Source organism: Salvelinus sp. IW2-2015, unplaced genomic scaffold (assembly GCF_002910315.2).
Source record: "Salvelinus sp. IW2-2015 unplaced genomic scaffold, ASM291031v2 Un_scaffold1645, whole genome shotgun sequence".
NCBI lineage: Eukaryota > Metazoa > Chordata > Actinopteri > Salmoniformes > Salmonidae > Salvelinus > Salvelinus sp. IW2-2015.
Window position 1 is genome coordinate 76,787 of NW_019943058.1, and position 14,142 is coordinate 90,928.

The window sequence follows — 14,142 nt, forward strand, 5'->3', positions numbered from 1 at the left end:
GTCTATCAAAAGTGTGCGAGTTTGAGCATGTGTCCATTAGGCCTATGGATTRTTTTATCAGCATGAATTAGATTGAGCAATAAAAGCCCCACTTTTATTCCATAYGCTMGGATCTGCACTATGCAGCTGTTGCAAGAGCGCATTTTCACTGGCTGTCCACTGGTTTCAAAAACAATGATTGATCGGCACCTTAAACTTCTTGAATTCAACCATTATTGGGTTCAAATACACATTTAGATTTGTGAACAACCATCCACAACAACCCCAATCCTTAAGGCGCAAATAGCTAAATGAGAGAGCAGCAGTGTGATTCACATCAATGTGCTATGTAGATATCAATAATAAGTGATATCCGTATCGCCGTAGACTACACCACTGCTGTCATCCTTACCTACAAGCGTTTATTCAAGTTGGATCATCTTTGGATGCCGACAGCAGTCGCACCATTGGAAGACATAGCTTGGACTGTAGCCTACAAAAGRCTATTCCTGCTCTGTTCCCGCGATCCATCAAACACATTTGGTGTGTCATCATAGTGGTCTCTGACTTGTGGTCAGACTCTCTCAGGTGGAACAAATTGCCCCTTTTTTCAATGTTGATTTGAATGTCATTGAGGAAACAGAGAAGTGTCAAAGATGTTTTTGATTACAATATTTTTGCTGGWAACGTAACGGATTTCAGTTACCTTTTTTTGTAATCCCTTACATGTAACGGATTACATGTAGTCTGTTACTCCCCAACCCTGTCTGTCTTCCCCAGTGAGAGAGGTTGAGTCTGAAACCCTATTCACACATTAGAGAGGTTGAGCCTGAAACCCTAATTCCGACCACATAGAGGAGATGCACCTGAAACCCTTATTCACACACGTAGAGAGAGATGAGCCTGAAACCCTATTCACACAGTAAGAGGAGAGGATGAGCCTGAAACCCTATTCACATCGTAGAGAGAGTGAGCCTGAACCCCTATTCACACAGTAGAGAGAAGATGAGCCTGAAACCCTATTCACACAGTAGAGAGGATGAGCCTACAGAAACCTCAACATTAAGAGAAGGATATGCCTGAAACCCTATTCACACAGTAGAGAGAGATGACCTGAAACCCTATTCACACCAGTAGAGAGTTGAGCCGAAACCCTATTCACACAGTAGAGAAGAGGATGAGCCTAAACCCTATTCACACAGTAGAGAGAGATGAGCCTGAAACCCTATTCACACAGTAAGAGATTGAGCCTGAAACCCTCATCACACAGTAGAGAGAGGTTGAGCCTGAAACCCTATTCACACAGTAGGAGAGTGGTGCCTGAAACCCTCATTCACACAGTAGAGAGAGGTTGACCTGAAACCCTATTCACACAGATAGGAGGGCTTGAGCCTGAACCCTATTCACACAGTAGAGAGTTAGCCTGAAAAACCCTAGGTTGAGCCTGAAACCCTATTCACACAGTAGAGAGAGGTGAGCCTGAACCCTATTCACACAGTAGGAAGTGGTGAGCCTGAAACCCTATTCACACAGTAAGAAAGTGGTGAGCCTGAAACCCTATTCACACAGTAGAGGAGGTTGAGCCTGAAACCCTATTCACACAGTAGAGAGAAGGTTGAGCCTGAAAACCTTTCACACAGTAGAGAGAGAGTTGAGCCTGAAACCCTATTCACACAGTAGAGAGAGTTGAGCCTGAAACCCTATTCACCAGTAGAATGGATTGAGCCTGAAACCCTATTCACACACAGTAAGAGAGTTGAGCCTGAAACCCTATTCACACCAGAGGAGAGGTTGAGCCTGAAACCCTATTCACACAGTAGAGGAGGTTGGCCTGAGCCTGAAACCCTATTCACACAGTAGAGAGAGGTGAGCCTGAAACCTATTCACACTAGAGAGAGGTTGAGCCTGAACCCTATCACAACAGTAGAGAGAGGTTGAGCCTGAAACCCTATTCACACAGTAGAGAGTGGTTGAGCCTGAAACCCTATATTCAACAGTAGAGAGAGGTTGAGCCTGAAACCCTATTCACACAGTAGAGAGAGGTGAGCCTGAAACCCTATTCACACAGTAGAGAAGGTTGAGCCTGAAACCCTATACCACACCAGTAGAGAGAGTTGAGCCTGAAACCCTATTCACACAGTAGAGAAGGTTACCTGAAACCCTATCTCACCAGTTAGAAGAGGTTGCAGCTGAAACCCTATTCACACAGTAGAGAGAGTTGAGCCTGAAACCCTATTCACACAGTAGAGAAGGTTGAGCCTGAAACCCTATTCACACAGTTAGAGAGAGTTGACCTGAAACCCTATTCACAGTAGAGAGAGGTTGAGCCTGAAACCCTATTCACACAGTAGAGAGAGGTTGAGCCTGAAAACCCTATTCACACAGTAAAGGTTGAGCCTGAAACCCTATTCACACAGTAGAGAGAGGTTGAGCTCGAAACCCTGATTCACACAGTAGAGAGGTTGAGCCTGAAACCCCCACTATCACACAGTAGAGAGAGGTTGAACTCAAACCCTATTCACACAGTAGAGAAGGTGAGCCTGAACCATAATTCACACCAGTAGAGAGAGTTGAGCCTGAAACCCTATTCCACACAAGTAGAGGAGGTATGAGCCTGAAAACCCTATTCACACAGTAGAGAGAGGTTGCCTGAACCCTATTCACACAGTAGGAAGGTTGAGCCTGAAACCTATTCACACCAGTAGAGAAAGAGTTGAGCCTGAAACCCTATTCACACAGTAGAGAGAGTTGAGCCTGAAACCCTATTCACACAGTAGAGAGAGGTAGCCTGAACCCATTCACACAGAGAGACGGTATGAGCCTGAAACCCTCATTCATCACAGCATAGAGAGGTTGAGCCTGAAACCCTATTCACACAGTAGAGAGAGGATGAGCCTGAAACCCTATTCACCACAGATACCGAGAGAGGATGAGCCTGAACCCTATTCACACAGTAGAGAGAGTTGAACCTGAAACCCTATTCACCACTAGAGAGGATGAGCCTGAACCCTATTCACACAGTAGAGAGAGTTGAGCCTGAAACCCTATTCCACACAGTAGAGAGAGGACTACTTGATTGGCCTGTGGTGAAAAGTATTGCACTATATATACAGTGCATCGGAAAGTATTCAGACCACTTGACTTTTTCCACATTATGTGACGTTACAGCCATATTCTAAAAGGGATTTAAAAACAATTCTCATCAATCTACAAATAATATCCATAATGCCAAAGAAAAAAACGTTTTTTAAAACTTTTTGCAAATGTATACATTTTTTGCAAATTTAAATTAAAAAAAACTTCAAACATCACATGTACATAAGTAATCAGACCCTTTACTCAGTACTTGTTGAAGCACATTGGCACAATTACAGCTCGAGCTTTCTTGGGTATGACGCCACAAGCTTGGCACACCTGTATTTGGAGAGTTTTTCCCATTCTTCTATGCAGATTCTCTCAAGCTCTGCCAGTTGGATGGGGACGTCACTGCACAGCTATTTGAGCGCTCTGGAGCAGGTTTTCATCTCTCTGTACTTTGCTCTGTTCATCTTTCCTCGATCCCATCTAGTCTCCCGTCCCTACCGCTGAATAACATCCCCACTGCATGATGCTGCCTTTTTCATCACCACCGAGAACTTTTTCTTGTGTGACAGTCCTTTGCAAACTCCAAGGCGGCTGTCATGTCATTACTGAGGAGTGGCTTCCATCTGGCCACTCTACCATAACGGCCTGATTGGTGGAGTGCTGCGAGATGGTTGTCCTCTCTGGAAGGTTCTCCCATCTCCACATAGAACTCTGGAGCTCTATCAGAGTGGCAATCAGGTTCTTGGTCACCTCCCTGACCAAAGCCCTTCTCCCCAATTGTCAGTTGCCGGGTGGCCAGCTCTAGGAAGAGTCTTAGTGGTTCCAAACTTCTTCCATGTAAGAACGATGGAGGCCACTGTGTCTGAGATCTTCAATGCTGCAGCCTTTTTGGTATCTTTCTGCATCGACACAATCCTGTCTCGGAGCTCAACGGACAATTATTTCGACCTCATGCTTGGTTTTTGCTCTGACATGCACTGTCAACTGTGGGACCTTACATAGACAGGTGTGTGCCTTTCCAAATCATGTCCAATCAATTGAATTTACCACAGGTGGACTCCAATCAAGTTATAAAAACATCTCAAGGATGATCAAAGATGCACCTGAACTCAATTTCGAGTCTCATAGCAAAGGGTCTGAATAGTTATATAAATAAGGTATTTATTTTTTATACATTTGCAAAAATGTATACCAAACCTGTTTTCGCCATGTCATAATGGGGTATTGTGTGTAGATTGATGAGGAAAGTTTTTTATTGAACCCATTTTAGAATGAGGCTGTAAAGTAACAAAATGTGGGAAAAGGGAAGGMGTCTGAATTCTTTCAGAATGCACTGTACACAGCAGAGTAGTACACTATATAGAGAATTAGGGTGGCATGTTGGACGTAGCCAGAGAGAAAGCTGCTTTTTGACCACCGCTTCCTACCCACAACACACACAGCTTGCCTGTGTTGAATGACCCCAGAGGTTTAGTCAGTGCYGTGAAACACATAATTGTTGATGACTCATCATGTGGTGATGGCTTTCAGTTTATGTTTGTGTCTCCTCCAATCAAATCACAGCTATCTGCATCCTGCCGTGTCTGAACGGCGGGCGGTGCGCGGCACCCTACCAGTGCGAGTGTCCCACGGGCTGGACGGGGACGCGCTGTCACAGTGGTAAGTATGTGAGAGTGTGTCACAGCGGTGGGTGTGTATGTGTTGTCTTAATTTGTCGGTGAGGAGTGCAGTGTGTGCGTTTGTGTTTGTTTCACAGTGGTGAGTGTGTGTGTGTGTGGTTCAGTGAGTGTGAGGGGGGGGCTCATTGATGTGAGACACAGGTGTGTCCCTAATTTATTACCTCTTGAGAGTGTGTCCACTTTGTGACTACAATATAAGCATACAGTAGGGGCCTTAGCTTGTGTGGAATGTTTAATAGGACTTTTGTAAGGACAATATTATCTTGTGGCCTCTAGGGAGATGGGAGARAGGGACGTCACCAGGTTGTCACTGATAAAAGCAGTGAAGCAAAAATCATTAAARGAAGCTTTTGAAATAGGATTTAGAAAAAGAAGCTGCAGATATTTTAGGAAGTTTTCTCACTTTGAGCTGTCTCAAAACTACTTCAMTTACCAGATAACTTTGAGTTTTCTTTAAACGCTTTTTCATAAAAGAAGTAATAGGAGTTTTTTCCCCCCACACCTCATAGTTAGAATGGAGACCTTGTAGGTGCTTAGTATGAATGCAGTATTGTGTTCTAGGCTGGTAATGATTTGTCAGACTCCAGAGCATCGWAGCTATAAAACCAAGACATTGCAACCTGTTACTCCCACTGACCTTTGTCGATAGCACCTGATAAATTCACGGCAACAATGTTATTGAGAGCAGTAGCAACATATTTGCAGTTCTCCATGCTAACTTTATATTTCAGAGAAAAACTGCAGTAGAAAGGATTATCTACGCATAACGAGCAGCTCATTTTATAGACCCGAGATGCTACACCGCAGYACAATATGTCCAGCCCACTCATTATCTCAGCCCATCATGGCTAGTGGGAAGGTTCTTGTCTTTCTCTTTGGCTAAACCAACTAGGCTCATAATTGAACAACTTTATTCGTATTTACAGATGGCATAAACGTTTGTTATTAAGTCACATGAAAGTTCATATGTTCGAGAAGGCATTTCTGCCAAAAAACGCATTTTGATAAAAAAAATGACGTTCAAATGGCTCTCCTGTGAAGTCGTGACTTGTGACGTCTGCCTAGTTTCCTGAATCGAGGAAACATATGGACAGGAGTGAAGGGGGAATTTTAAGTGACATCAGGGAGAGAATGAATGATCCGAGGTACTTATCCATCCATTCTGTGTCAGCGTGCGTCATACTGTAGGCTACTGTTGCCGTAGTAATGCACGTCTGTGACAACCGAGCGCTTGCAGTGACAGGCATTGCTCTTAAACAGAGTCCAAAGCAACCACTACTATCATCGTAGAAGCATGGACTGAAACATGATCCTTTCCTATAGACAGACAGCCTCTTGGATTGTTAGGCATACTGTTCAATTCAATTCCATACAACTTTATTAATCCCCGAAGGGCAGTTAGAAGGGCCTCGTCAGTGAGTGGCGACAACATAATGTCTACTGTACAGTATGCCAGTGTGCTTTGGTTCTCTCAGACATGATGACATCATTTGTTGACGCAGTAAATATTGAAACGAAGCCACGAATACCTTTCTTCTCTTTTTCTGTTCAATCATTACATTTTACATTTAAGTCATTTAGCAGATGCTCTTATCCAGAGCGACTTACAAATTGCAGTCTTGCATTCACCTTATGTTATCCAGTGGAACAACCACTTTACAAAGTGCATCTAACTCCTTTAAGGGGGGGGGGGTTAGAAGGATTACTTTATCCTATCCTAGGTCCTCTTTATGTTTGAAATAAATGTTTGTATGCATTTCAGGAGAAATTGGATGTGGAAAACACCGTTTGATAGTGTTCCCTAGAAAAAGGTGGACCAAATTATTCTGCCCAGAGGAAGACCGCATTGCCATTCGCCTGAACCAATGTTCTACCAGAAACATCTGTTATTATGAGGAATCGTGTAGATGAGTTCTTCGACCCTTACTGAAAGTGTGGGTGTGTGTCCACACCTTCTCCCTGTTACTCATTACTCAAAGGCAGGGCGCAACTTTCACATTCTGAAATGCATTTTTGTCCCCGCCCAGTTTTATATGGAAATAAATTATACAAAACGAGGCAACAGTGTGCTTTTGGACCATGCAGATGCCTCCAAGCGGTCGGTAGGCTGTCTGGAGGAAAATATAATTCCTAAACACGAGTTGCTTCCCTGGTCAAAGCAATAACCTCCAGCCTTAGGATATTCTGGTCGATGCAAAGCTGATAGACCTGAGTGTGTTGTATATGTATATACAGTGGGGCAAAAAGTATTAGTCAGCCACCAATTGTGCAAGTTCTCCCACTTAAAAAGATGAAGAGGCCTGTAATTTTCATCATAGTACACTTCAACTATCAGACAAAATAGAGAAAAATCCAGAAATCACATTGTAGATTTTATGAATTTATTTGCAAATTATGGTGAATATGTATATGTTGAATGGTTTACGCTGTATTGACAGTGTGTGTGTGTGTGTGTGTGTACATATATGTACAGTACTGTATATATGTTGAATGGTTTACGGTTGTATTGACTTTGTGTTGTGTGTGGTTGTTGTATAATGATTTAATATGTATTCAGTTTACAGTTGTATGACTTGTGTGTGTATGTATATATATGTTGTATTTTTACAGTTGTATACTGTGTGTGTTTCACAGTGTGTCTCGTCGTCCTGTCTGAACGTGGAGTGCATCAGCCTAACAGGTGTCACTGCAGTCCAGGGTGGAGCGGGCACGACTGCGCTAGGTGACAACCCCCCCCCACACCACACCACACACAGTATTGTACAGCTAACCTTGTGGACATACAATTCAGTCCATTCAAAATCCATTTTCCCTAAACCCTAACCCTAACCTAACCCTAATCCTAACCCTACTCTTACCTAACCCTAACCTAACCCTAACCTAACCCAAAAACCAAATTTTATCCTAACCCTAAACCTAACCTAGCTCCTAACCCTAAACTAACACCTAGCTCCTAACCTTAATATTTAACTTAATTCAACCCAACACAATTCTAACCTTAACCCAAACCCCTAGAAATGCATTTGACCTTGTGGGACTAACAAATGTCCCCAGTTTTGTATTACTTTGTTTACTATTCTTGGAGGACTTCTGGTCCCCACAAGAATAGTTAGAAAAAAAAAAACACACACCACACACACCACACACACCACACACACACACACACACACACACACACCACACACCACACACACACACACACAACACACACACACACACACACACACACACACACACACACACACACACACACACACACACACCACACACACTACCAACTCTCTGTACTACCAACCTCTCTTACTACCAACCTCTCTTACTACCAACCTCTCTGTACTACCAGACCTCTCTTACTACCAGACCTCTCTGTACTACCAGACCTCTCTGTACTACCAGACCTCTCCGTCTATACCAGACCTCTTTACTACCAACCCTACTACCAGACCTCTCTGTACTACCAGACTCTCTGTACTACCAGACCTCTCTTACTACCAGACCTCTCTTACTACCAGACCTCTCTATACTACCAGACTCTCTTATTACTACAGACCTTCTGTACTACCAGACCTCTCTCTTACTACCAGACCTCTCTGTACTACCAGACCTCTCTTACTACCAGACCTCTCTTACTACCAGACCCTCTTACTACCAGACCTCTCTTACTACCAGACCTCTCTGTACTACCAGACCTCTCTGTACTACCAAACCTCTCTGTACTCCAGACCTCTCTGTACTACCAGACCTCTCTTACTACCACAGACTCTCTGTACTAACAGACCTCTCTGTACTACCAGACCTCTCTTTACTACCAAGACTCTCTTTACTACACCAGAACCTCTCTGTACTACCAGACCTCTCTGTACTACCAGACCTCTCTTACTACCAGACCTCTCTTACTACCAGACCTCTCTTACTACCAGACCTCTCCTTACTACCAGACCTCTCTGTATCTACCAGACCTCTCTGTACTACCCAGACCTCTCTGTACTACCCAGACCTCTCTGTACTACCAGACCTCTCTATCTACCAGACCTCTCTGTACTACCAGACCTCTCTGTACTACCAGCCTCTCTGTACTACCATACAACTCTCTTGTACTACCAGACCTCTCTGTACTACCAGACCTCTCTTACTACCAGACCTTCTTATACTACACCATCTCTGTACTACCAGACCTCTCTTACTACCAGACCTCTCTATACTACCAGACCTCTCTTACTACCAGACCTCTCACTACCAGACCTCTCTGTACTACCGACCTTCTTGTACTACCAACCTCTCTGTACTACCAGACCTCTCTGTACTACCAGACCTCTCTGTACTACCAGACCCTCTCTATACACAGACCTTCTTACTACAGACTCTCATTACTACCAGACCTCTCTGTACTACCAACCTCTCTTTACCTACCAGACCTCCTCTACATCGTACACCACACTCTCTTACTACCAGACCTCTCTGTATACGACCAAACCTCTCCTTGTACTACCAGACTCTCTCTACTACCAGACCTCTCTTACTACCAGACTCTCTGTTACTACCAGACCTCTCTGACTACCAGACCTCTCTTACTACCAACCTCTCTTACACCAGACCTCTCTTACTACCAGACCTCTCTTACTACCAGACCTCTCTGTACTACCAACCCTTACTACCAACCTCTCTGTACCACCAGACCTCTCTGTACTACCAGACCTCTCTGTACTACCAACCTCTCTATACCACCAGACCCTCTCTGTACTACCAGACCTCTCTGTACCTACCAGACCTCTCTGTACTACCAGACCTCTCTGTACTACCAGACCCTCTCTGTACTACCAGACCTCTCTGTACTACCAGACCTCTCTGTACTACAACCTCTCTTACTACCAAACCTCTCTGTACTACCAGACCTCTCTTTACTACCAACCTCTCTTTACTACCAGACCTCCTTATACTCACAACCTCTCTGTACTACCAGACCTCTCTGTACTACCAACCTCTCTGTACTACCAGACCTCTCTGTACTACCCACAGACCTCTCTGTACTACCAGACCTCTCTTGTACTACCAGACCTCTCTGTACTACCAGACCTCTCTTACTACCAGACCTCTCTGTACTACCAGACCTCTCTATACTACCAGACCTCTCTTTACTACCAGACCTCTCTGTATCAGCTCCTCTATCTACCAGACCTCTCTATATACCAGACCTCTCTGTACTACCAGACCTCTCTTACTACCAGACCTCTCTTATATACCAGACCTCCTATACCAGACCTCCTTTCTACTACCAGACCTCTCTATACTACCACCTCATCTTACCAGACCTCTCTGTACTACCAGACCTCTCTGACTACCAAACCTCTCGTACACGACACACTCATTACAACTCTCTGACTAACCAGACCTCTCTGTTAACTACCAGACCTCTCTGTACTACCAGACCGCTTGATCACACCACATCTCATTACTACCAGACCTCTCTGTACTACCAGACCTCTCTGTACTACCAGACCGTACGGTACTACTTGATCACACACAGATCAAAATATGTCAGGAACATCTCTAGTCAGGAATGACAAATCATAACATTAATAATGCTCATAAGGAAATCATTATCTCTCCTCTCTTCCCCTTATCCTGAATGAGGCCTAGTTTGTGTCTGTGTCATCATTTGAAGGAAACCATAGTACAGCAATACAAAGTGACCTACTATACAATCTCTCTGTAAATTGAGGCACTCTCACCAGACCTAGGCTCAAACAATATTTGAAATAATTGAAAATACTTTACCGGCAGTGCTTGATTGAACATGCCTGGCATAATCAACCAATAGAATAYTCCCAAAACTGCAAACCCGCCCATGGCACTATTGGCAGGCTAGAGCAGACACTCAAAGTATTTGTAAGGTTTCATGTAGTATTTGAACCCAGGTCTGTGTCTCAGCTCTCCCTCTCTGTCTGTTGGAGTTGGGCCAAGGTATGGCTGGACAGAGAGGTTCAGTACTAACTGGGCACATACAGTGCATTCTGAAAGTATTCAGACCTCTTCCATTTTTTCACATTTTGTTACTTTACAGCCTTATTCTAAAATGGATTAAATAAAATAAAAATCCTCATTAATAACCTACAATGACAATAACCTATAATGACGAAGAGGAAACAGGTTTGAAGATTTTTTATCTAATTTCATACAAATAAAAAACAGAAAAACCTTATTTACACAACTATTCAGACCCTTTGCTATGAGACTCGAAATTGAGCTCAGGTGCATCCTGTTTGCATTGATCATCTTTGAGAGGTTTTACAACTTGATTGGAGTCCACCTGTGGTAAATTCAATTGATTGGACATGATTTGGAAAGGCACACACCTGTCTATATAACGTCCCACAGTTGACAGTGCATGTCAGAGCAAAAAACCAAGCCATGAGGTCGAAATAATTGTCCGTTGAGCTCCGAGACAGGATTGTGTCGAGGCACCGACATAGGGAAGGGTAACAAAACATTTCTGCAGCATTGAAGGTTCCCAAGAACACAGTGGCCTCCATCATTCTTAAATGGAAGAAGTTTGGAATCACCAAGACTCTTCCTGAAGCTGGCCGCCCGGCCAAACTGAGCAATTGGTGGAGTAGGGCCTAGATCAGGGAGATGACCAAGTACCCAATGGTCACTCTGACAGAGCTCCAGAGTTCCTCTGTGCAGATGGGAGAACCTTCCAGAAGGACAACCATCTCTGCAGCACTCCACCAATCAGGCATTTATGATAGAGTGGGCACACGGAAACCACTCCTCGGTAAAAGGCACATGACAGACCGCTTGGAGTTTGCCAAAAGGCACCTAAAGAATCTCAGACCATGAGAAACAACATTCTCTGGTCTGATGAAACCAAGATTGAACTCTTTGGCCTGAATGCCAAGCGTCACTTCTGGAGGAAACCTGGCACCATCCCTACGGTGAAGCATGGTGGTGGCAGCATCATGCTGTGGGGATGTTTTTCAGTGGCAGGGACTGGGAGACAAGTCAGGATCAAGGGAAAGATAAACGGAGCAGAGTACAGAGAGATCCTTGATGAACACCTGCTCCAGAGTGCTCAGGACCTCAGACTGGGGTGACGGTTCACCTTCCAACAGGACAACGACCCTAAGCACARAGGCAAGACAATGCAGGAGTGGCTTCGGGACAAGACTCTGAATGTCCTTGACTGGCTCAGCCAGAGCCCYGACTTGAACCCGATCGAACATATCTAGAGATAGCGGTGCAGCGACGCTCCCCATCCAACCTGACAGAGCTTGAGAGGATCTGCAGAGAAGAATYGGAGAAACTCCCCAAATACAGGTGTGCCAAGCTTGTAGTGTCATAGCCAAGAATACTTAAGGCTGTAATCGCTGTCAAAGGTGCTTCAACAAAGTACTGAGTAAAGGCTCTGAATACTTATGTAAATGTGATATTTCAGTTTTTTATATATATATATACATGTGCAAAAATGTGTAAAAAACTGTTTGTTACTTTGTCATTATAGGGTATTGTGTGTAGATTGATGAGGGGAAATAACAATTTAATCCATTTTAGACAAGGCTGTAACGTAACAAAATGTGGAAAAAGTGAAAGGGTCTGAATACTTTCCGAATGCTCTGTATGTGATTTAATGGGACGATGTACAGTATCTGGTTGACTGCACCACTCTAACAGAGAAAGCTCTCCTAATCTGACTGAACATCTAGCTAAAGATAGTGTCAGGAAATGTTTTTCCAGGTAAAAACTCTAATTCCAATGTACTGCAAAACTCAAGGCTGACAGATATAACTGAATGAGAAAACCTCTCTCTCACTTCTGATTGGACTCTGCAGAAAACCATTTGGTTGAGGAAACCATGAGCCACACTGCAGGGCTATCCATCCATTGTGATGCCACTATCCATCCATTGTGATGCAAATATCCATCCATTGTGATGCCACTATCCATCCATTGTGATGCCACTATCCATCCATTGTGATGCCACTATCCATCCATTGTGATGCTCACTGGGAAAACAGCCAACTGGGCTTTCACAAACCCCAACAGTCAGATCAAAACAGGCACCGAGTAGTTTATAACTACGGGACTAATGGCAATGTTTTCTACATTTCAAATATCAAGCCAGAAGTAAAAGGTTTTGAAAATGACAAATGATTTTAGTCTAATAGTCTTTTTCATTTTCTCTCAACTTTACAGGAAAAGGAAAACAGGATATTTTAATATTTAAGTCCATTCAACGTGAAAGAAGATTTTGCTCTCCATGAAGGGAATTTTGTGTAATTATTTCATAATTGTAAACCATGAATTCTGTCCCCCACCCCTCCCAGGGAAACAAAACAGATACATTTTGTAAAATAAAGCTGTATTTTTTCATATAGAAAATTAACAGTATTAAATATGCTGCTATACTGGTATGATGTGTAAAAACGATGTGATTGTCCAATGTATATGTGTAAACTATTCTCACGTTTTTATTAAAGCATAAAATACAACTGAATCGGTTCCATTCACTCCAACTGTATATTTCTCAATGTATTTCAGAGCCAAGCCTATGTGAGCAAGTGAATGGCATCAGATTGCTATATCGTATGATTAGCTGATGTGTTAAACACCTAAGTGTTTGCAAGATCTGGCAGGCGTCTGCAATGTAGTTGGGCTGGAACGCCACTAGTATCTCATCTGCCCCTGAACAAGGCAGTTAACCCACTGTTCCTAGGCCGTCATTGAAAACAAGAATTTGTTCTTAACTGACCTGCCTAGTTAAATAAAGGTGAAATAAAAAAAATCTCTGATGAGTGTTGTGATGCTAAGGCATGTCTGGTGCCGGCAGTGGGTCTCTCCATGCCTTTACTATAGTTCCCTAATGATCCTTCTAGAATCAGTGTGCGAGCAGCATACCACCCRGCAACCCACTGCTGGCTTGCTTTTGAATCTAAGCAGGGTTGGTCCCTGGATGGGAGACCAGATGCTGCTGGAAGTGGTGTTGGAGGGCCAGAAGGAGGCACCCTTTCCTCTGGTCTAAATAAATATCACAGTGATTGGGGACATTGCCCTGTGTAGGGTGCTGTCTTTTGGATGGGATGTTAAAATGGTGTCCGGACTCTCTGTGGTCACTAAAGATCCCATGGCACTTATTGTAAGAGTAGGGGTGTTAACCCCGGTGTCCTGGCTAAATTCCCAGTCTGGCTCATATACCATTGTTGTCACCTAATCAACCCCAACTTATAATTGCCTTGTTCATCCCCTCTCCCCTAGAGAGTGAGAGTCATTGTTGCTTTAGATTGCGTCTTAGGTCTCTAGTCAATCAGATCTGCATAGAGGTTGTTTTGGCGTTCAGGTGGAACTGCATTAGAGCTGCCAAATCCACATGAGGTTCCTGGCGTTATACCTAATGGGGACATTG

At 43.7% G+C, this 14,142-nt stretch overlaps 1 protein-coding gene and 1 long non-coding RNA gene across 2 annotated transcripts in view; both read left to right on the forward strand.

The window, feature by feature from the left end:
- Positions 1-5,056, forward strand: part of LOC112071570 (sushi, von Willebrand factor type A, EGF and pentraxin domain-containing protein 1-like) — a gene marked incomplete at its 5' end in the record, with an annotated part of 75,721 nt that extends 70,665 nt beyond the window's left edge. Inside the window, 2 exon segments of the mRNA XM_070439442.1 lie at positions 4,627-4,749; positions 5,019-5,056. Coding sequence (XP_070295543.1) covers positions 4,627-4,749; positions 5,019-5,056 — 161 coding nt within the window.
- Positions 5,057-7,381: 2,325 nt separating this feature from the next.
- On the forward strand, positions 7,382-13,236 carry LOC112071571 (uncharacterized). The gene is made up of 2 exons (XR_002894136.1): positions 7,382-7,464; positions 12,936-13,236. It is a non-coding gene; the product is annotated as an uncharacterized lncRNA (long non-coding RNA).
- The last annotated feature ends 906 nt before the right edge of the window (positions 13,237-14,142 follow it).